The 24,380-nt window shown below is 37.1% G+C and overlaps 1 protein-coding gene and 2 long non-coding RNA genes across 12 annotated transcripts in view; 2 read left to right on the top strand and 1 right to left on the bottom strand.

Moving 5' to 3' along the window:
* Nucleotides 1-24,380, bottom strand: part of LOC108054886 (uro-adherence factor A) — a 234,497-nt gene that overhangs the window by 113,394 nt on the left and 96,723 nt on the right. For 6 of the 7 annotated variants that reach the window (XR_011420455.1, XM_070219430.1, XM_070219433.1 and 3 more), the window contains one exon: nt 3,637-4,974. Coding sequence is in view for 6 of the 7 variants with exons in the window: in XM_070219430.1 (XP_070075531.1) it covers nt 3,637-4,974 (1,338 nt within the window). In the remaining variant the exon portion in view is untranslated. Of the gene's footprint in view, nt 1-3,636; nt 4,975-5,151; nt 5,197-24,380 lie in introns of those variants that run through there. The other variant, XM_044393699.2, reaches the window with a different exon arrangement.
* LOC138914764 (uncharacterized) lies at nt 1,487-21,425 on the top strand. Of its 3 annotated transcripts, XR_011420578.1 has the most exons (6): nt 1,487-2,342; nt 3,489-3,598; nt 3,667-4,699; nt 4,813-5,011; nt 5,086-5,224; nt 21,401-21,425. It is a non-coding gene; the product is annotated as an uncharacterized lncRNA (long non-coding RNA). The 3 variants fall into 3 exon arrangements; XR_011420584.1 differs by lacking the exon at nt 21,401-21,425 and having other exon boundaries at nt 1,657-2,342; nt 4,813-5,007; nt 5,086-5,196; XR_011420575.1 differs by lacking the exon at nt 21,401-21,425 and having other exon boundaries at nt 1,662-2,342; nt 5,086-5,236.
* LOC138914798 (uncharacterized) lies at nt 21,508-22,885 on the top strand. 2 transcript variants are annotated; one of them, XR_011420605.1, is made up of 4 exons: nt 21,508-21,750; nt 21,820-22,151; nt 22,231-22,525; nt 22,748-22,885. It is a non-coding gene; the product is annotated as an uncharacterized lncRNA (long non-coding RNA). The 2 variants fall into 2 exon arrangements; XR_011420604.1 differs by having other exon boundaries at nt 21,820-22,525.

Genomic DNA, 24,380 nt, shown 5'->3' with positions numbered 1-24,380 from the left:
AAGACAACTCTAATGAATTTTATGAACTACCTGCATACTATGATTTTTATACCTATTTCAGGTTATATTTAAAAATATGCTTTTTATAAAACCTCTCGAAAAAATTAGCTAAAAAAAATCCGTCGGCAAACCGTCTACCTGGCAGTGTTACCAATTAGCTAGAATTTTAATACCAAATTTGTCCAAATTTCGGAGTTAGTTATCGAAATGTTTTGTTAACGAATTATTTATTCAAAGGTACTTAGTATTGTAGTTAAAAATTAAACTAATTTCTGGTAAAAATTGTATGGTAAAAGCAGTTGTGGGTATTGAGAAATTAATAAAAACAGGCCGCCTTTGCAAAAAGTTGGCATCACTGTCGTGAAAAAATGTCTTATTTTTGCCAGGTAAAACGCTGGCTGTGAAGAAGAAGAAGACATGTAAGTAAAAAAGTACAACATTTTTGTTTATTATTAATTTAAACTAATAAGCTTTGCCAACTTTCATGGGTAAACATAGGTTACCAGCGCAAGACACCGTATTCTTCCGATTCATTCGCGATAATATCGACATTGCCAAAGGATTTACTCAGGGCGGCCGCATTCTTGTGAAAGGACCTGGCCAATGAGTTAAATCTCCATGGTAGTCCATGTAAAAACGTTTGTAAGGATCTCCTCTGCGTCCTAGCCTCTCGCAGTTTATGCCTTCGCAAGTACTCTAGAGCAGACGGCATTTTGGTTCGCTTTTAAAATTCTTGCCAACTTAGAAATGAAAATAAACCAACGCAGCCGCGGCAAACCGTTGTTCAGGGCTGCAATATGTAGCCTGACGGGTAATTCAAATTTTTAATTTTTTTCCTTTATTATGTACAACATGCGCTTTAAACATATACAGGGGTGTTACAGAAACCGTCGACGGTTTTGGTTTCTAAACCAACCGACCAAAACCGTTGGTGTCACAGGAATTCGAGAGATTTCCTTTTTTCGGAAAATTTACCGAAAAACGACCAGGGCTGGACGCATACTCTAAATATCGAATATTCAATAATTATCGAATTTTATTTGACTTATTTGGACTATTTTCCAATAAGTTTTAAACTTAATTTATGTTTTTCTTTCAAAATTACAAAAAGAATATATATGTTTAAAAATTTGAATTACCCGCCAGGCTACATATTGCAGCCCTGAACAACGGATTGCCGCGGCTGCGTTGGTTTATTTTCATTTCTAAGTTAGCAAGATTTTTAAAAGCGAACTAAAATGCCGTCTGCTCTAGAGTACTTGCGAAGGCATAAACTGCGAGAGGCTAGGACGCAGAGGAGATCCTTACAAACGGTTTTACATGGACTACCATGGAGATTTAACTCATTGGCCACGTCCTTTCACAAGAATGCGGCCGCCCTGAGTAAATCCTTTGGCAATGTCGATATTATCGCGAATGAATCGGAAAAATATGGTGTCTTGCGCTGGTAACCTATGTTTACCCCTGAAAATTAGCAAACCTTATTAGTTTAAATTAATAATAAACAAAAATGTTGTACTTTTTTACATGTATGTCTTCTTCTTCTTCACAGCCAGCGTTTTACCTGGCAAAAATAGGACATTTTTTCACGACAGTGATGCCAACTTTTTGCAAAGGCGGCCTGTTTTTATTAATTTCTCAATAACTACAACTTCTTTTACCATACAATTTTTAACAGAAATAAGTTTCATTTTGAACTACAATACTAAGTACCTTTGAATAAATAATTCGTTAACAAAACATTTCGATAACTAACTCCGAAATTTGGACAAATTTGGTATTTTAAAGTGCTAGCTAATTGGTAACACTGCCAGGTAGACGGTTTGCCGACGGATTTTTTTTAGCTAATTTTTTCGAGAGGTTTTATAAAAAGCATATTTTTAAATATAAATAGGTATAGGTATATAGGCAAGTACTCTAGAGCAGTCGGCATTTTGGTTCGCTTTTAAAAATCTTGCCAACTTAGAAATGAAAATAAACCAACGCAGCCGCGGCAAACCGCTGTTCAGGGCTGCAATATGTAGCCTGGCGGATAATTCAAATTTTTAAACATATATATTCTTTTTGTAATTTTGAAAGAAAAACATAAATTAAGTTTAAAACTTATTGGGAAATAGTCCAAATAAGTCAAATAAAATTCGATAATTATTGAATATTCGATATTTAGTGTATGCGTCAAGCCCTGGTCGTTTTTTGGTAAATTTTCCGAAAAAAGGAAATCTCGCAAATTCCTGTGACACCAACGGTTTTGGTCGGTTGGTTTCTAAAGCAACAGTCCCCAAAACCGTCGACGGTTTCTGTGACACCCCTGATTAACTATTCACGGATTCATATCAATATTTGTAATTGTTATTATTTTGTATCGTATTGGTATACATTACTTTTATTTTGAAAAATTGATGAGTACAAATTGAGAAGACAATATCAATCGGGTACTGTTCCGTTTTTTTCTCTGAGTCAGAAAACAAGAAATAATACAAATTATAAAACGGAAAAGCTATGTTCGGCCTGCCGAAGCGTATCATTGCAGATCATTCCTTCCTATGGCGACTGTAATATATTGTCTTCCGATTTTTTTAAAATTAAATTCGAAATTCAGAAATGTTAAAAAAAAGTTATTCCCAAGAGTAGATGGTAATATTTCAAAAAACACAGAAGCTAGAGTTTTTTTGCCTTTTTTTCCGATTTTTCCGATTCGGTCGGTTCCGACTTATATACTGCCTCCAATAGATAGAAGACTTTTGGGAAAGTTTCATACCGATAGCTTCAAAACTGGCAGTCTAGTTTGCCGGACAGGGGTCGGAAACGTTTCCTTCACTGCGTTGCAAACTTCTGACTGAAATCATAATACCCTCTGAAGGGTATAAAAACTGTGCCATTGAGAAAAAAATTAGGCGTATTTTCGTGATCTAGGGCTCCAGCACTAACAGAAAAAATCGTCCAAAATCAAAAACCACATTTAAAAAAACGGCACACAACTTTAGTGGCAACATTTTGATTGTAGTCTTGGGACGGCACTAAAAACCTCTCAAGAAATAATTCATGTTTATCAATCATTTCCGACAGCAACATAGTTAAATCTTTTTAATGAAATCGCTAAACGTACTAGCTATTGATGATGATACCGTTCGGCGGGAAATTCGGTAAAGAATATAAATAATTAAAAATATGGATACATTTTGCATTACTTGTCTCCTCAGCTTAAGTTTTTGTAAAATTCGTTTTTTCCACTTTCTCCGTAATTTTTCCTAAAAAAGTTGCCTTTTGAAAAGTATTAGTACCAATTTTAAGGGGATAACAGTACCTTTCAATCTGTGTACCATTTGTTTGGACTATCGTAGCAGATTTTTAATTTTGCGGCTATATAAAGTAGTCTCCTTTGTTACTACGTGGACTGCCGTCCACAGTGAAATTGATTCCATTAATTTAGCCCTGCGTTAGCCTACAAAATTATAATTGTTTTCCGCCTAACTGTTATAACATTTTAGGTCTTATTGTAAATAAAATATGGGGGCGGGTCCAACAGCTTGATCCAAGCGTTAATATTTTGGTAGCAAAACTAGCGTAGTCTGCCAACCAGAAATAGGCTAAGTCCAGGGTAAGTGGTATTTAGTAAATAAACATGCTGGCACTTACCAAAACATTTTTCTGGTTCTCCTTGTCCAGCAAAAACTCCATGCTCTTGTGCGGTCTGCGAAAGGATGCTAGTTGGACGCCACATCCTCCTAAGGAGGACTTGACTGCCTGGCCATCAATTTCATTCACATTGTTGTCACTAGTCGTATTCAGCCGCTTCACGATGTATCGCTTGTGGGGCAGACTAAGTGGATGGCCAGTTATGTCCATTAGGGAACGAGTCGTTCCCGAAATAACCGTTTCCTGAGTGTCCAGATTGGTCTCGATCAGACCCATCTTGCCTATCTCTTTCATGGGAGAAACATCCACAGGTACGGCGGTAACCACGGTAGGCCCAGAAACATGACCGTTTTCTCCACTTTGGTTAAACATATGTGTATTCTGGCTGACGTATGCCAACGGGGTCGACTCTCTGTCCCGCATCCTCGACGCTTGAATGCCCGCCGTTAACTGGTCGGGAAACTGTTTGTACTGTTCCCGTTTGGTGCTAATCAACGCCTCTGTGCCATGGGCAGCACTGACGGTGCCACTTGCAGCATCCTGAGGCGCATGCGCCAGGATGCCACTGCGAGGTGGCAGCTTGGGCAACGGCGGTTTGCCGGTCACTTTTTTCTGGGTAGATGACTGGTCTAGCTTTTCCGACTGCTGGCTGCAGTGGACGTTGGCAGAGCTTGCCTCGGAGGGCACACTATCGTCCAGTTGGATGAATGTCGGAATTCTCGGCGGCTTCACAGAGATGTGAACAAAGTCAGCCCATCTGCCTTTGCCCGTGATCTGCCTTGACTCTTTTCCGGGAGACACCTTGACCACTACCGATTGCATCTGGTCTCGCTGCTCTTTCTTTTTGCGACGCAGCGAGAAGCGCAGTCCGTGAGCAAACTTCGAGAGGAAACCTCTGGAACCGGGGTGTTTGTCATCCGCTCTATCGACAGTAGAGATTGCGCTAGCCAGCGGCATCTTGTGAATCTGCCGATCCTCCGGCTCGTAACGCTGCAGCAGATGCTGGGAGGCGTACAGAATATTATGGGCGCGGTTGGTCGGCGGCTTGTTGAGGATTGGCAGGGTGAGTGGTCGTAATTTAGCAGCAGCATATGTCGCAGCACTGTGAGGTGCTTCGTCTATCGACGAGTTCGCGACGGCGTGACGTTCATGACTGACTGGGCTGCTTATTTCTAGCTCGTGGTTCGGATCGACCCCATCTTCGGCTTTTTGATTACGACTATCGAGAGCGGCGAAGCTGTCTTTATTTTTGGAGCCAACGCTCTCTTTAAATACCAAATTAAGGTTTGATGCGTATGTTGGCATGGTTGAGAGAGGCGTTGTAGGAAGAGTTGTATACTGGAAAAAGAAGAAAATTTAAACTAGAAGCGAGTGCGTAAGTGGATTAGAGAAACATATTTCAATTAATTCAACTTATTAATAACAATAACCCCTTTCACATCCTTGCAGTGCCAAGGGCCATATAAATAAGGGCACGAAAAGGAATATACACATCGACTTTTAAAACCGTTTTACCTTATCAGGTGCTATACAAATCCTTTCCATATCCTAAGGACTCGGTTGACCTTAAAAATTCATGGATTTAGGGGTATTTGCCTTTTACATTATTTAATATAAACATTTTTAGTTAAAGCTAAGGTATTTAAACGATTTTATGATACAAATTTTGTATGATGATTTGAAATTTATTAAATTTTTTTTACATTTTGATAGGAAATCATAAAAACAACAAAATTGAATTTATAAAACTTATACGTTTTTAAAAATCTTAATGATGGTTTCTGTTCTTGAGCCTAATACTCAGTTCGGCTAAGAGATTCACTAGTCGACAATATTATTCTTTTGTAGTGTGGGCCGCGGCTAAAGCCTAGTACTCAGTACGACGAAAACTGCTAGCTAAGCATAGGAGTAAGCGAGAGGCAAATAGGTAGCTAAAGCCTTTAGCTGGGACTTTTTTCCACCGCGGTACTCAGTTGAGCTAAGGAAATAGTAAGAAAATACCACAAAAATACTAGATTTATCGGATGAATTCTGATGAACGCCTTTAGCCGCGGACCAAAGAACAAAAAAATTGATCTTTGGCTGTGTTTGTGCAGAAGAGGTTTGCCAATAACAATTTATAAATGGAAGGAAAACCACAAAAACCAATGGAAAACCGCCTGTAGGAGTTGCTGCAATACATATCGCCATTCTAACAGCAAATCTAAAGGTTGCGACCCAGGTCGGCTCAACGTTTTGTAATATTTTGAAATTCGCGCCAGTTGATTTGTTTGCTGAGAGTAAGACCATGCTACATGCATTTCGGATGAACACCGAAAACTTCGGACACACTAAAAGATTAATATTTTTCGACTTGTAAAACTCTTAGGGCCGGTTTCTCGAGTGCCGGCTAACATTTCTCGAACAGATAAAGTCCCTGCTAAGGCATTTTGGCTTTCTCGAGCATAAATGTGAGAGCTAAATTTGACAGGGACTCGGAGTCCCTGTTAAGCGTTTTCGACTCGATAGAATGACAGCTGATTTCCCAAAGCCAACTATGAAGAAGAAACAAAATCACAGCTGACTTTTCCTTTAAATTATACCCAAACAGCTGATGAAATAATCGAAGCATGCCATTTTTTGCGCTTCACAGCACAATTCTGTGCGTTAACAGCACTCTGTAATTGTTTCTCGTTCAGATAAATTAAAGCAGTCGAGAAAGCGGATTTGCTTTTACGAACAGTTTATCTGGTATTTAAGTTTTTCGAACAGATAGCTATCAGGGACTTTGACAGGGACTCGAGAAACCGGCCCTTAGCCGAACTGAGTACTAGACTTAAAGCAAAGAGTATAAATATATAGAGAGGACATGTCATACAAAAGAGTCTGTCGTATGGCGGGTTCTAGCGGTGGAACCCGCATTTTAACAGTAGAACCCGCACTGCTCGATTCTACTTGGAATCTATTCGGCCGCAGCACTGCTAGCCATTTGGCCCAGTGGATAAGACATCTGACTACCAATCTAAGCGGTACGGGGATCGAATCCCGTTGTAGAATTTCAATTTCTTGCGGGGGTTTTTTTTTTTTTTGTTTTTTAAGAGTATTTTGTTTTTTTTCTATTTTGTAATTTTTTTGTTGATTTTTTCTATAAAAACTGTTAAGATGGATTTAATTCAAACCTTTTGTATATTATTGAGTGTTATTTAAATAACATCGAATAATTTCTTTACCACCGCCAAAAATTATTGGATTTCCATTTTTACATTTGTTTTTACATTTCGCTTAAGAATTAAAAAAAACCAGCCCTTAGGAAGCCCGTTCTTTACTTTTTTAATTTTAAGAATTTTTTTTTGATTTTCCAAAGTTAAGAATGCGTTTTTCAGCTAAAAAATTTGAATTTGGGCTTAACAAAAAAATTTTTGAAGTTTAAAAAAAAAAAACGATTCCCTGGGGGCGGGTTTTTTTATGCAGAAAAATATGCGACAAATTTAAAAACGATCGGTTGAGCCGTTTAGAAATGCCGATGAACACGGACTTTTAAAAACGTGGTTTCGAGAAAAACATGTCATATGGGCACTTCCAAAAAAAAGTCCACCAAGCCAAAAACCTTGAAACTTGAATAAAACATATTTCCCCGATATTAGTTTCTAATTAGTTGGATACTGAGCTTAACTACAAGTTTGGAGTATAGTTTGATTATTTTTATGACAAACCCGACCAATATACGCAAAAATCAGTTTTTGGCTATTTTTTTGTTATTTTTTGGACTTGTCTTCTGTTGTTAATTTATCCTATAGGAATGCTAATATGTGACATTTTTCTGTACTGAATGCTTCATTCACATGCTAAACTATTAAGTTAAAAGCAAAACATCCAGCAATTGAGAGATAGAGGTAAAGAAATCCGCTTTACAAAACAGTCGGAAAAAATGTCCCGAGCGAATGTGGTTGAAACTGCATAAAAAAAAAACGGCAAAGAATTTTTGAGCAAAACAAAAAGCATTTCACAGCGACATGCTTAAACAACATTCTAAAAAAATCGCATTCAAATGTTCCATCAGAATTCGCTAATTTCTGGTGTTGTATGAACTTCCCCGAAATCCACTTCTATTTTTGTCCCGAGCGAATACGGCAGTTTTTTACCGATATCTTAAAAACTAAGTGGTACAAAATCAAGATTTTTACCAAAAATAGAGCTTGGGAAGAGTGAAAAGAAAAGCCCATAATTAAAATTAAAATCCATTGTTTTACAATTTTTTTTCAACTTTAAAGGTGTGCAAATGTCCCGAGCGACATTTTGGAAGTGCCCATATGTAAAACACGTATAGAGCACTTTAAAAAGACGTTTTGCGGTGTTCACTGTATCTCCGCCAAAAATTACATTTCGTTTAAGAATAGAAAAAACCCGCCCTGGGAAGTTTTATTTTTTTTTTTTACTTTAAATATTTTATTAAGCCGTGCAAAATCAAAAATTATTTTTTTTAGAAAAATTTTACTAGTACTAATTACATCCTAGCTTCCAAAGTTCTTTTAGATTGACTTAAAACTTTTTTGTATAATCTTAAGATGTTAATCTACAAGAAAAGAAATATAAAAAAATTGTTTAGCTTTTAACTAAAATAATAAAAAAAGTATATATATTTCGAGACATCAAAAAAAGAAAAAAACAATATTAGAAAACGTCTGCCCCTTGCGGGGATCGAACTCGCATCAACATCGCTGATCAACGCTTTAACCAGCACGACCATAGACCGAGTTGAAAATGTTGGACAGAAAACCCTTTTCGACTTTTAAATGTTGTTGGCCCTAGATTATAGAAATTACAAAAATGAAATTTTCTCGAAAATGTGTTGCCACGTTCTCGCACACATACACACAAAGCCCACTTACACTTATGCATTGTGTACTCAATAAACGAATTCTAAAAATAGAACAAGCTCTTTCCCCCTTTTCCCCTTGCCGACAACAGTTTGAACAGAAAGTCAGAGTTATGCCCTCTCTATATAATGTATTCTCTTTGCTTAAAGCCTAGTACTCAGTACAGCCTAGTACTCAGTACGACGAAAACTGCTAGCTAAGCATAGGAGTAAGCGAGAGGCAAATAGGTAGCTAAAGCCTTTAGCCGGGGACTTTTTTTCCACCTCGGTACTCAGTTGAGCTAAGGAAATAGTAAGAAAATACCACTAAAATACTAGATTTAGCGGATGAATTCTGATGAACGCCTTTAAGCCTAGTACTCAGTTCGGCTAAGAGTTTTACTAGTCGAAAAATATTAATATTTTAGGGTGACCGAAGTTTTCGGAGTTCATCCGCAATGCATGTAGAATGGTCTTACTCTCAGCAAGCAAATTAACTGGCGCCAATTTTGAAATATTACAAAATGATTAGCCGACCTATGTCGCAAGCTTTAAATTTGCTGTTGGAATGAGAATATGTATTGCTGCAACTCCTACAGGCAGTTTTCCATTGGTTTTTGGGGTTTTCATTCTATTTATAATATGTTATTGGCACACCGCTTCTGCACAAACACAGCCAAAGATCAAATTTTTTATTCTTTGGGCCGCGGCTAAAGGTGTTCATCGGAGTTCATCCGCTAAATCTAGTATTTTAGTGGTATTATCTTACTATTTCCTTAGCTCAACTGAGTACCGCGGTGGAAAAAAGCCGCAGCTAAAGGCTTTAGCTACCTATTTGCCTCTCGCTTACTCCTATGCTTAGCTAGCAGTTTTCGTCGTACTGAGTACTAGGCTTTAGCCGCGGCCCAAAGAATAAAAAATTTGATCTTTGGCTGTGTTTGTGCAGAAGCGGTGTGCCAATAACATATTATAAATAGAATGAAAACCCCAAAAACCAATGGAAAACTGCCTGTAGGAGTTGCAGCAATACATATCCTCATTCCAACAGCAAATTTAAAGCTTGCGACCTAGGTCGGCTAATCATTTTGTAATATTTCAAAATTGGCGCCAGTTAATTTGCTTGCTGAGAGTAAGACCATTCTACATGCATTGCGGATGAACTCCGAAAACTTCGGTCACCCTAAAATATTAATATTTTTCGACTAGTAAAACTCTTAGCCGAACTGAGTACTAGGCTTACGGCGAAAACTGCTAGCTAAGCATAGGAGTAAGCGAGAGGCAAATAGGTAGCTAAAGCCTTTAGCTGGGGCTTTTTTCCACCGCGGTACTCAGTTGAGCTAAGGAAATAGTAAGAAAATACCACTAAAATACTAGATTTAGCGGATGAACTCCGATGAACACCTTTAGCTGTGGCCCAAAGAATAACAAATTTGATCTTTGGCTGTGTTTGTGCAGAAGCGGTGTGCCAATAACAATTTATAAATGGAAGGAAAACCACAAAAACCAATGGAAAACTGCCTGTAGGAGTTGCTGCAATACATATCGCCATTCCAACAGCGAATTTAAAGCTTGCGACCCAGGTCGGCTCAACGTTTTGTAATATTTTAAAATTGGCGCCAGTTGATTTGTTTGCTGAGAGTAAGACCATGCTACATGCATTTCGGATGAACACCGAAAACTTCGGACACACTAAAAGAATACGATTTTTCGACTAGTGAAACTCTTAGCCGAAGTGAGTACTAGGCTTAAAGGCGTTCATCGGAGTTCATCCGCTAAATCTAGTATTTTTGTGGTATTTTCTTACTATTTCCTTAGCTCAACTGAGTACCGAGGTGGGAAAAGTCCCCGGCTAAATGCGTTAGCTACCTATTTACGTCTCGCTTACTCCTATGGCTAGCTAGCAGTTTTCGTCGTACTGAGTACTAGGCTAAAACCTAAAGAGGATTGCGAAAACGAAGAGTGCGAAGAATAGACGACGAGAAGTGCGAAAATGGGAAACGAAGAGATCAAGCGGCAAGGGACGAGCCGTTGAGTTTTATGAAAGAAGCCGAAGACGACGCACAGTGGCGCCTTGGGCCAAAAAAAGAGCAATAAATCAATTTTTCGACTTTGTCCTAGAAAGTTGCGACCCATACCAATCGACGGGTAATTGATCCACTATTAAAAATATGTAACCCTTTTTCAAATTAAAACAATTTTTTATTTATTTTGAAATTTTTTTTTTCAATTTTGTTTTTTTAATCATTTTTAAAAATTAAAACACAAAAAATTAAAATAAAAATGTTGGAATACCCCTATTCATATACAGAAATACCATTTAGTATATATCCTTTTAGGTTTTAATGAAGACATAGACCGATCTTCTCTCTCTTTCTTGTGACCTTTTCTTGAGCTAAGTTGTGGTGCTGGTGTTGCGGTAAAATTAAATAATTGAATCATAAAACATAACTACATCTGTGTAATTATTATGTATATTTAGCATAATAACCAACAACAGATTATAACTTTTTTAAAAAAAAATATTTTTTTTGTTCGAAAAAATGGATTTGTTTTTAAATTGTGACTTTGCCGATTTGTAAGTACGCCTTTGCCACTCCCAATCCCTGTCTTAAGCAATAATTTTTAATATGGATCAATTATCTACGCAACTTACCTAATTAATCGAACTCATAGTAGAGCAATAGTTAATAGCGTGATGACCCCTTACGAGATGTGGCACAATAAAAAGCCCGATTTAAAACATTTGAGAGTGTTTGGTGCAACTGTATATGTGCACAATAAAATTAAATCATTCAAATTTCTCCACTAGTTCAAAAGATATGATTTATTACAAAAAAAAGTCAAACGGCGCCACTGTGCGACACAACAAGACGGCCGAAACGACGTTCGCGATTCATAAGAAACCTTTAGACATTGTTATCAAAAGACGTTGTAATCAATTATCTAAACTTTAACTAAATATTCTATTAAAATTTATCCAAAACCCCACATAAATGCTTTTTAAATTTATTTCGGTGGATGCTATATTTTTGAATTTGTTATGCCCAAGTTAAACTGCATTTTTCAAAAAAGTTCGAAAAATGCTGAAATTGGCCAACTTACCGGAGGTCTCAGAGGCAAACGGATATATGAATTGTTTTGATGTTTAATTTTTTTTAAAGATACACTCTTTATCTTTCAAACCCCACACTAAGAATAATTTTTAATTATTTTTTAAGGGAGAAACAAATTCTAGAACAAAAAATATTTTTCTAAAAGATATTAAGATTAGGGATGTCAAATATTTTAAAAATATCGTATCGCTGATATATTTTCTTTAAGAAAAATATCAATATGATATATAATATATCGCCAAAAAACATCGATATATCAGATACTTTTGATATTTTTTTTCAGTTGAATTTCAAAATTTTAGCCGCGTAAATAAGCTAACAACAAAGACTTTTGCCCTAAAATTAATGTAAAAGCACTAGAAAAGTATTAACCAAATACAACCCTAGTCAAAAGTATTTTCACAAATTTGAATGTTAACTGTACTCATATTTTGAACTTATAATATAAACATTTTGGCACCTATGGAAAGAACACTTCAATTCCGTTAAGGGGGGAGATACATATAGAAAACAAAAAAAATTAAATTTTTTTTTATTATTTAAATTGATAGTATAACTCTTTAAGAATGTGTCATGAAAGTTTCAGGAAGAAATTCGAACTATTTTGGAACTTATACCAGGATGACGGCACCCATCTTCCTTTGCAGTAGATATATTTCATTACTTTAAATGCGTTTTTCTCGAAACCACGTTTTCGCCAGCTGCGGATCGTGTATCTTAAAAAATAATGGTTCGATCATTATGCTGCTTTTACAGAAATGTTTGTAATGAAATTGCCTACTGTCTGAACCTACTTAATGTAGACATTTGCAAGTGTAAATTTTTTTTTTAAGCAAAAACAACAAAATAAATATGCAAAAAATTGATTTTGACTTTGAAAGGGTGCCAATTCCAGAGTACTTGAGATATTCTATGTAAGTTAGGTTCAGACAGTTTATACATTAATTCTTAACAAAATAAACTTAGTTTCAAAAGAATCGGATCTACACAGCGACCTGTGGACGATCCGCAGCTGGCCTACTTTTTTTTTTATATAGCCTGGCAAAAAATTCCCTTGGCCGCCATTTTAAAAGATAAAAAAAAAAATTGTAAAAATTATAAAATAAAACAGAGTAATCAACATGCCAAGTTACGAGATCCCAGCACAATTCCTTATTAGTTAAAAAAAAACACGAAAAACATGAAAAAATTGCAATTCTATATGTATCTCCCCCCTTAAATGACACAAAAATTTTCTTAACCCATTAGGCAACCTTTAAAAAGTGAGCAAATTAGACAATTTTTTTGAAAGTCAAATTTTCAACTTTTTTCCTGGGGCTCAAAACAAAAAAGTTTTGATGCTAAGTTGTTCCCCAATCAAAACTAATAATAACTGCAAAGAAATAAAATAAAAATATATTTTTCCTTGTATTTTTTATGATTTTTTGAAAATAGCTATTTTAGCCGCTTTTTCTTCCTTTTCATACAAAATTTTACTGAGATGTCTCCATTCAAAAAACCATAAAAAATACAAGGGAAAATATTTTGAAATTTTTTTTTGCAGTTATTATTAATTTTGATTGGGGAACAACTTTGCATCAACACTTTTTTGTTTTAAGCCCCAGGAAAAAAGTTAAAAATTCGACTTTCACAAAATTTGCTCACTTTTCAAAGGGGTCTTAATGGGCTAAGAACATTTTTGAATCATTTTAACGGAATTGAAGTGCTCTTTCTATAGGTTCCAAAAGTTTATATTATAAGTTAAAAATATGAGTACAGTCAACATTTAAATTTGTGAAAATACCACCACCCCTGTAATTCGTTTTATTAAATTCCTTATTTTATTAGTTCCACACAAAAAAGTTTTTGTTTTTCAAGTGGGATAACATTTTTGATGTATTCCCACTTGTTTTAATAGTTTTCAAATAAAGTTTGCACTTAGTTTGTTTTTATTATTATTTTTTTTTTTTTTTGGCTTTGATTTCAACGAATGTTGAAAATGAAGGTTGGTCGCACGACTAGTGCATATGACCAGATACTTTGTCTTGATTTTTGTGTTACACAAACTTAACCTAAAAATGAATCCACTCCACGAGGTCCCTTGCCCTACCCGGCGTGAAATGTGCGTGTTTCTTCAAAGGCCTGTGAATGTGGACTGATTTATTAATTTTACCGAAATAAATTTTAACACGCTTAATTTTTTGATGATGATATGAGAGATGAGATGAGAGAAAGATATGCAAATATCAAATAATATCGAAAAATAAAATATCGATATTGTGATATTTGGCTAAATAAATATCACGATATAAATATATTTTTTTTGCAAAAATATCGATATATTGATATTTTGATATATTTTTGACATCCCTAATTAAGATGTCCCACAAAGTTGCATATCAAATATTGAAATATCTCAAACGAGTCTCAAGTGCTGCATAAGAGTTAAGAGAGAACTCTATAGTTGCACAGTGTTAGAATTTGCCAATCTAGGGGGACTTAAATCAGTAGGAGTCGTATTTTTAAAGATATCGGCTTCAAATTTGGAGTGAATATTCTAGTAAGCCCAAAAATGGGCGTGGCACTTTTGGGGGCGTTGAAAATTAAAAAAAATGTTTTTTTAATTAAAAACCCCAACAAAAATTTCGAAACTTTTAACTATTTTAGTATTTTTTGTTAAAATTTTCGCCAACTTAAGAAATGTTGTTTTTAATTTTTGGAGGCCACTTTTTTTTTTTTTGAAAATGTTGATATTTGGTTATATGCTCATGTTTTCAGCTGTAACTTCGAAGTTATAAGCTAGACAGCTGCAAATAAGGTTTTATATTAAAGATAATTGATAAAAAAAAACAAAAAAAATTTGGTTTATATTTTTAAGATTTTTTTTTATTAAATGGTAACAAGTCAAATTTCATGTGTACATCGTCTAGTGGAGACGGTATGGTATGGTATGATCAATAAGGGATTGTAAACTTTTTTCAGCATAGGATTCTCTTACCTTTATACCAGTAGGATAGCATAACATGTTTGACTCCTTAACGAGGTCATAACATGGATATAATTTTGGACAGAAATTTTTGTGGTATTGTACTGGTGCATTGATAATTTACGGTCTATCAGAAGGGCAAGTGCTTGATCTGCTGAAAGGTGTTTTGCAGTGCTATTAGAAGATAATTTAGCTTTCTTAATTATAGTCCCCATGGACGGGGGAGCATTTGGTTATTCATTAATTAATTTAGCTGAATCCCGTTTCCCTTCCGCCCGCAAAGCCTGTTCTGCAGCTGATAGCAATTGATCCTCATCTATCGTAGGCAACAATTCTTGGCTTTTCATTTTTTGTGTTCTAGGACAACCCTCAAAGAAGACTTTTTGTGACCTCCCTCTTGTACTTGAGGTGGAAGCAATGACATCAATGCGACAGACTTCGCCATTTAATGTGACCTGAAGGCCACTTGCATTATGAGCAAAAAACCTGGCTTTATCTCTCCTAGATTTCTCAAATCGGTTTTGAAACTCAAAAGACAGTGTAATTTCAATTTGGAGTGATCAATGTCATTGCCAAACACCATTACTGCGTGCTTTACAAGAGCGTCTCGCGGAGTGGTTTTTATGTTTTTCGACCAAACCTCGAAAAATGCAGCAAGGCTTATTTCACTCGTTTCTAAATAGAAGGTCTTTGGGCAAAATATGGGAAAGATTTTATTTTAGATTCCGAATCAGAATGAATCCATGCGAAGGATGTATGTTCTGGTTGGATAGAATAGGATAGAATAATAAAAATAAAAAAAAAATTGTTGTCCCAAAAAAATGTTTTTGTTTTTGAAAGTGGAATAAAAATTGTCTAAAGTTTTTGGGAAAAATAACTTTTGGCTGCTCCCACTAATCACGCGATGCAATTGATAAGACTAAACTTTGTCAACTGTTGCTCGCTTCCCAGTGAAATTTTGCATGCATTTCTAAAGTCCAACTTTAAAAACCGTGATGCTTAAAGCTCATCGACCTCAACTGTGAGTCGGGTTGGTGTCCCGACTATTTAATACCCGTCACTCAGCTAAACCGAACCAAAGGGAATATAAACACTAAGAGGTGTAACGCCCATACAACTGAATGTACGGCAAAATTTTTCGTGTGGATTCAGAAAGCGGATTTATAATTTTTTTTTTAAAAAATAAAATTATTGTTATTCTTAGTCCCTGAATTGCATTTAAATTGTATACTTCAATAAAAATTTAAAATTAAAACTACAAAAAAATTAAAAACAAACAAGAAACTACAAAAAAAATTAAAAAACAAACCAAAAAATTAAAAAAAGCAAAGTAAAATAAAAAAAAAAATGAAGATAAAAATAAAACCACTTCGCCTCAGAGTGGACTCGAACCTCAACCGCATTATTCGCGGGCCACCAACTAACGCAATGCGCCACAGCCCTTTTTGAAATGTTGTGCGCAATATGCCTTTTAGGACGATTCCTTTTCGGCAACATAATTCAAGAATCAACAAATGAGACAAAAATTGAATTTTGACTTTTCTGCAGCGCGGAGTTTTGAGAGCGAGAGAGCAAGTGAGCGAGAGAGAGAGAAGTCAAGAAACGGCATTCTAAAAATAGACTAAATACGTGTGAGTCGCATTTGACAAAAATGACATCTTAGTGTTTATAATATCTTTGACCGAACGCTGTACTCGGGTTAGTGTCCCGACTATAATCGTAGCTCAGCTAAAGGTAGTGCGAGGGAGATAGATATATGTAGATATTTTGATTGCGTATAACTTTTGAAAAATGTCTTCTACATTTCGATAGGCGATCGTGGGCGTTTGAGAGGGCGTGGCGCTCTTCTGAAATAAACTTGCGCTGCGTAGGAAGCCCAAGAATATGTGTGGGAAATCTCAACCGTCTAGCTTTTGTAGTTGCCGGGATCTCAGCGTACATACGGACAGACAGACATGGTCATATCGACTCGGCTAGTGACCCTGAAAACCGCCCTAGAAAACTATTCCAGCCTTTTTTTCACTCTTCACAGGCACTTTCAATTGTTGATATCAGAACTTTTGTATGTTCAATGTGCGATCGTCACTAGTTTTTTACCTCGTTAAGAGGTGTTTTTTTTTTGATATCAGAAGTTTTTGTATGTTTACTTTTGCTCTCATAGGAGCTAATATATGTATACATATTTAAATATATATATATTATAATGTATACATTTAAATTTAAATTGTTCAACCTTAATTTTTTAACTATTGTATTACAACGAATTAAGCTAAAAAGGCGTTTAAGTATTTCAAAATACCTTTTAAACGAGGTATAGCAAATGTCTGTAGCCTTAGTAGTTCAAAAGTTACGAATTTACGAAATTTAGCTATTTGTACCTTTTTTCCCTCTAAAGTAGCGGGTTTTTTCAAAAGTCGTAAAACAAAAGTTTGCTATATGGAACTGCTTAAAACATTTTTAATGATTCCATGACCCTAAAATACAGTTTGAATACGCTTCCACAAAATACAATACTTAGGCAGCGATAGTTGTTCTGAGCTGGCAAAAGTGGCTACTTTTGTTTTCGAATAACTTTTGAACCTGAATTTTTACAATAACACGTTATATACTAAACTTTTAGGAATCTCAAGGGCTATATAGTTTAAAGTTTTAAAGAAAATCGTGATGTGCATAACATTTTAACTATGACATATACATAAAAAGTGTTTAGAAGGCGTTTGTTGTACTTCGAAATACCTTTAATATGAGGTAAAGAACAAGTCTGTAGCTTAAGTATTTCGCAAGCTATGTGTTTACAAAATTTAGCCATTTATAGCTGGTTTCCCGCTAAACCAGCGAGTATAAAATTTGCAGGATTTTAAGCAAACGTTTTGGGACAGACTGACAAACTGACAAACAGAATTAAATTTTCATTTTGGAGAAGATCTTCTTTTGGCTATAACTTTTGATTTTGTCATATGACACCTCATTCGAGGAGTATTTTCAATAGAAAAACAACTAAAACATTTTCAACTTTTTTTCTGGGGCTTAAAATAAAAATGTTTTGATGCAAAGTTCTTCCCCAATCAAAATTAATAATAACTGCAAAAAAAAAAATTTCAAAATATTTTTCCTTGTATTTTTTATGATTTTTTGAATGGAGACCTCTCAGTAAAATTTTGTATGAAAAGGAAGAAAAAGCGGCAAAAATAGCTATTTTCAAAAAATCATAAAAAATACAAGGAAAAATATTTTGAAATTTTTTTTTTGCAGTTATTATTAATTTTGATTGGGGAACAACTTTGCATCAAAACATTTTTATTTTAAGCCCCAGAAAAAAAGTTGAAAATTTGACTTTCGAAAAAAATTGTCTAATTTGCCCACTTTTCAAAGGGTGCTTAATGGGTTAAGAAAATTTTTGTGTCATTTAAACGGAATTGAAGTGCTCTTTCCATAGGTGCCAAAATGTTTATATTATAAGTTCAAAATATGAGTACAGTTAACATTCAAATTTGTGAAAATACTTTTGACTAGGGTTGTATAGTAGTCGCCATCGCACACTCTCCTGGTGCTCTTCGTCACTACGTGGACTGCCGTCTACAGCGATTCAAAGTGTCGGCAAACATCGGTTTTTTGTTTTCTTAGCTAGACCGCGGAAGCATACGGAACCTGTAGGTGATGAAACATAAGTTTGTATAGGACTTTTACTCAAGAGCACCCAATAATCATGGAAAACTAGAAATGACCCTTTGATATTTTTGGCTGTGTACCTGTGTTATTAAATATACGACGACTTTCAGCACTATATTTAATGAAAACTTTAATTCAAAACAATAATTAAAAACATAAAAAAGCTACTATTATATAGCCGCAGAATTGAAAATCTGCTGTGATGGTCCGATCATAACGAGTGACACACCAATAAAAAATTGCATTTAATAAATTTCAATTGGTTTGGGAGAGGGGGCGGTTAAATTGTGAAAGTGAACATTTCGAAAATAAGAGCTGTTGGAGCCGTATTCCTATGACAATACGCGTCGAATGAGGAATCATATGATAAAATCCAATTTCCGTTCAAAAGTTATTTCAAAATTAAGATTTTGGGGCTCCTTTCAAAATGAAATGTTTTGACCCTTTGTTTGTATGCATCAAATCATTGTCCTAGGATCCTGTACTAATTTTTACGAGTTAATCTAGTGAATATATGAAACGTTTGTTCTACGACTTTTGGAAAACGACTAATGCTACCGACTCGTGCTATACCTCGTTGTAAAGATAATTTAAAATGCTAATCACGCTGCCTTTGTTAAAATTTGCTAAATGGAATAGTTTTAAATTCATGGCTAAAAGTTGTTTTTTTAGATCACTTTTTTTACTTCAAAAAAGTTTTTTGCTATTTTCTAAAAAATGGTAGGGTCTTGCAAAAAAAAAATGTCGATTTTTTTAAAAAAAGTTTTAAGTCAATCGGACAAAAACTTTAGAAGTTATGCTAAAACTAGTACCATAACCTCTAAAATTTTAGGTATACCTAAGTGCATCTTTAAGTGCGTTTTTCTCAAAACCACGTTTTGAAAGTCCGTGTTCATCGGCATTTCTTAACGGCTTAGCCGATCCTTTTTTAAATTAGTCGCTTATTTTTCTGCATAAAAAAACCAGCCCCCTATGAAGCGTTTTTTTTTATTTTTTAACTTTAAACATTTTATTTTTAAGGCGAAAGTCAAATTTTTTAGATGAAAAATGCATTTTTGACTTTTGACCAGCTGTCGGCACACCGCTGTTCTACAGTATACGGGAGAGGCAGAGAATGAGCAGAACAATTTCCTATGCTCACTTAATAGGACGCTGCCGACCGCTGCTTTGGACTATCGAACAAAATTCTTAAAAATAAAATATTAAAAAAAGGCTTCTTGGAAATCCGATCATTTTTAGCGGAGGTACAGTGAACACCGCAACACGCCTTTTTTTAATAGTCGATTAGTCGATTTTTTGGTGCCAGCGTCGAGGTCATCAACAAACTTTAGCGACACCGAAGCCAACGTTGATTCGGAAACGAAGAAAAAAATTATTGACGCTGCTACGGAGTGGACAGTCAAAAATGGCCGATCATTTAACACCATCCAAGATAAGGGACTTAAAGATATTTTTTTCATTTCTGTAGGAGTAGGAGCTCGATTTTGGCAAAATATTGATATGGACAAATTTATTCCGAGTCCGACCACTCTATCAAGGAATATTTCTCAGATTTACGACCTAAATTGCTATGAAGTAATTAGCGAGTTGTCTAGGGTGCGCCCTACTGGATATAGCATTACATCAGATATATGGACGGACAATTATCTGAAACGTTCATACGTATCAGTGACTGACCACTAAATTTTAGACGGACATTCAACATGCCGACTTTTATCAGTTAGGTCAATGGATGAATGTGCGACAGGAATGCGTATGTTTCCCTTTTTTTAATGTAATCTAATTTGTTATGCTACTTTTTAGGACCTAATATAAAGACGAAGGTATTGGAAGAATTGCGCAAATTTAATTGCATTGCATGAAAAGGGCAATTCGTGAAAATACCCACCTCCACTGCATTAACCATTTGCTAAATAATGTAGTGGACAAATCTATTGCCGAGTCCAAAAATATTGACCTGATTTTAAAGATTTCCACCAAATTAGTAATATTTAAAAAAATCAGGAAAGAACTCAAAATTGGACCAATCACTAAAATCCCTCTGCCCAACAAGGTGGAACACTATTTATTACACGTTTTCCGGACTTCCGGGCTGAGCCTTTCCAGCCTACAAGGCATTAATGAAATACTCAAAAGATTCAAGTAGCTTCACAGGAGTTAGAGGGTGACACTTATCCAACTCTTCACCTTGTAATACCACATACACAAACTCAATTAAAAACTTCTTTGTAACCTTATCTTGTCAACATCGTAAACGAACATATAACAAAATTTCATCCACTGGCGCTCTTTTTATTTCCTCCAACAAACAAGCTCATCTCATTTAATAAAAATCAAAAGGACTTAACAATAAACTTTTGCAAAAAACTAATGAAAACCTGCAAGGAATTGGAGGCACATGAACCTGAATCAGCTGAGCCAACATCTGAAAACATAACAATATTTTCAAGTTTCATTCGAAATATTTCACAGGACACGGATGAACATCTCATCGAAGGTGAAATTTTGCTTTGCTAATCCACAAAAGTATCGCTAAAAAAAGACTATAATGTATTGCAATGGTTGGAAGAAAACAAAGGACAGTATCCTCTTTTATATAAAGTGGCGCCTCAAAATTTTATGTGTTCCCCCTAGCAGTGCATTGTCGGAACGGTCATTCTTACAGGCTCGACAGCTTATTTCCGAAAAAAGGACCGGAATTGCATCTTCTAGCATCAAAATTAATAAAATTATGTTTTTGAACTCGTATTTTCGGAAACCAAATCTTATGTAAATACACTTAAATTAAAAATCGTATGACCACATCAATCCTTCTTTGCTTATTATGCGGTTATTCCACTACATTATTCGGCTCATTCATTAGAGCATTCATTAGAGGCTTAGAAAGGGACAAATATATATGATTTTTTGTGATTTGTTTGGATAAGATGGCATGGTTACTAAGAATTTAGACGTTAAATTTAAAATTTTTAATTCAAATAACTTTAACTGGTTATAGAAGGGTTGGTCATAAGGGTTGATTGCTGTAAAATTAATAGTGTGTATTGCCAAAAAATCAGACATTTTTACCACGTTTTTAAAATGTTTTGGTCTTTTCAAAGTACATATGTAATTGCTTTTAAATTTATCATATCCGGCATTAATTCTTAGAATGTTACGAACTGCTAATTTTCCTTTTGGCAGTGCCGCTAGCTCAGTTTTCCCTCAGGGCGGAGTCCCCCTAATGCCACAGCTCGCAACATAAATATCGAAAACTACGCAGTCTCACATCACTAAACTATCGATCATCACTACATATAAAACGTAAACAAAGGCAAATAACTACAAGTGACGGGAAATATTAATTGTTTTGGTGGCTATTGATGACCTAGCCAAGCACGCCCACCCAACCAAGGATGCCCCGGAGGATTCCGCAGAGGCATCACCCATTCTTGGCCAGCCGGAGTCACTCCTCGCGCCTACGACAGCTCCATCTCCCCCACAGTGACGACTTACTCACGCATTTCGGTCTTCAATTACATTTAATATCGGTGGTAAGTACAAGTGTTCAAGTTTAACATCATTATTGTTGTTCTTGCATTAATTCATTTATCTTTCTTCAGCCTTTAATATCACAGTTGGCCGCCGTTTCAAAACTTAGGCGGTCAAAGCAGAGGAACTTGCTTCCCTGGGAAAAGTCTGCAGGCGCCGCGTAACTATGCTCCACCAGTCATTTGTTGGTGGAGCTCACACTAAAACGAGGCGCAAATAAGACACACTATCTGTGTGTCGGGTCACCTAATCCAAAGGAGCTCCTGGGGAAAAGAAGGGACAGGCCAAAGATGTAATTGCGCGCTGCAATCTCCCCCACCGAAAACTAAGGCTCGCGACCCTTTCAATAGGCAACACTGAGGACAACTATGGGTTTAGGGTCTGGATCCGGATAAATTTACAAGTAACCACGGGAAGTATTCCCATTAATATTTACAAAGATATACTCATGACTAATTATTATAATTTTCCGCCACTTCTAGGCTAGATATATGGCGATATTCTATCCCGGACGAGGGCTATTCCGCTGGAGGCCAGCGGCCGTTAAAGCCTGGAAAGCCCCGAGGAATGGTGATGGCCTATAAAATGGCGTGGCCGTTCACCGCCGCGCAAATTGACGCCGTTGGAGGCGAGAGGGACTGATACCCCGGAACGGACTCACCGGAGATCGGCTGCCTGTCGTGGACGGCGTACGAGGAAGGCAGGGTAGGAGTCGTCTAGCTGAGTCCAAACGGCTTCAGGGATATAACCACCTCAGGCTCTCGGATCCACTTCAAGGTGTGTATGGGTTGTAGGAGAATTTCCAACCTCACTTCCAAAATGTATTTCCAAAGTAAATCTCCTGGGATAAATCTTCCGGGGCCCGTGGTGTTGGGACCCCGGTTGCCCTGCAGACAATTATTTGTTAATACCGTACACTAATAAACCTAACACGCTAACACTCACTTTTTTCTGTTTTTTTGCACAAACACTTGTTCAAATAACTCCCGCTGCGTCCAGCTTCTGGGACAATATGGCTGCGACTATTCTAATCTGCCTATCATCATGGCGGTATTGCCATATTCCCTTGCCTCTCCCAAAACTGGGTCATCGGACGGATTCAAGGCCACGGGAGAGTAGTCCCTGAGCGAACCGGGATTACTCCAAATGGCCAGATCGTCCTCCAGATTCCCCACAGGGGGGCGCCACCAAAACCATCACCTTATCGTCCTGACCTATCGATAAAATCTATCTGACAATCGACTCCAACTGCAACACCAACCAAAGATTTCGAGAGGCGCTACCCGGAGTCCCAGCAGAACGACGAAATAATTGGTAGCTTTGGAGATACGGCAGGAATCAACACGGCACTGACATCGTCCTGCAGTTCGAACGGCGCCTTACGCGGGGCCCACGCATGACGGGAAGTATTATTGATGTTGCTGCTATGCTTGTGTACTTTGTGTGTCCTTTTTTGCAGATCACAGCCGGATGTCCTTAGCGTGATACACTCCCAGACTGCGGCCCTGAAGGTCCTCCAACAAGTATGCATTGCCGCCAACAGATTTGACCACCCTGGCCTTCAGGAACTTGCGAGCAAACTTCGCATTGAAGGATTTGCTGAAGTCACTCAGCACGAAATTGCGGCGGAAGACTTCTTGACCTGGTTTGGCGAGTAGCGTACGGGCTCGCTTATCATAGCGTTGTCGGCTCATCTCATATGCGCCCTTCAGCTGCTTCTGAACCTTGGCATGGATTATCCGAAGCTTGTCCTTGGTCTGCATTCCCGCCATCTCGTGGTCGCACAGGGACCGGAGTTGTCTGGCTAACTTGTAGCTGGAACCGTTGAGGAACATATGATGGCCGAATACGGTGAAGAACGGCGCTTCTCCTGTAGCAGAGTGGACAGCGTTCCGGATGGCCACTTCAATCTCCGGCAGATGTGCATCCCATTCCCGGTGGTCTTCGTCCAAGAAGCTGCGAATCGCTGCCAAGACGCTACGGTTAACCCGTTCCGCTGCATTGCTCTGAGGTGAGTATATCGGAGTCCTGATGTGCTGGATACCGAAGCCATCTATCAACTCCTCGAACGCCTTGGATGTGAACTGCTTCCCATTATCCGAATGTATAATTTCAGGCACACCGAACTTGTAGAACACCTCATTCACCAGGAAAGTTACCACGTTTGACGCCGTCGCATCCTTCATGGCCTTTAGGAAGGTGTACTTGGAGAAATGGTCCACCACGATGAATATCCACGCGTGACCACTCTTAGACCTCGGATACTTGCCCAGGAAATCGATGTAGAGTTTCTGGAATGGCCTTTCCGTCTCTACCCGTTTCCCAATTCCCACCTGCATCCTGAAGTTCGGCGCTTTGGACTCCTTGCACACCTCGCAAGCCCGGACGTATTCACGCACCTGGATAGTCATCCCGGGCCAATAGAACTGGCGTCGTATGGTCTCCAACGTCTTCGCCATTCCACCATGGCCAGCCTTGGGGTCGGAATGGGCACGCTCTATCAGGCTGTGCGTTAGGCTCTGCGGAATCCACAGCTTCCACTCGGATCCTTCCAGTTCATCATCCAGATTCGGATTACCCAAACGCTTGAAAATCAGCCCGCCGTCCACTTTGAGGTCCGGTAAGTGCTCCC

Source organism: Drosophila takahashii, chromosome 2L, assembly GCF_030179915.1.
Source record: "Drosophila takahashii strain IR98-3 E-12201 chromosome 2L, DtakHiC1v2, whole genome shotgun sequence".
NCBI classification, from domain to species: domain Eukaryota; kingdom Metazoa; phylum Arthropoda; class Insecta; order Diptera; family Drosophilidae; genus Drosophila; species Drosophila takahashii.
This window is presented reverse-complemented; position numbering and strand designations above follow the sequence as displayed.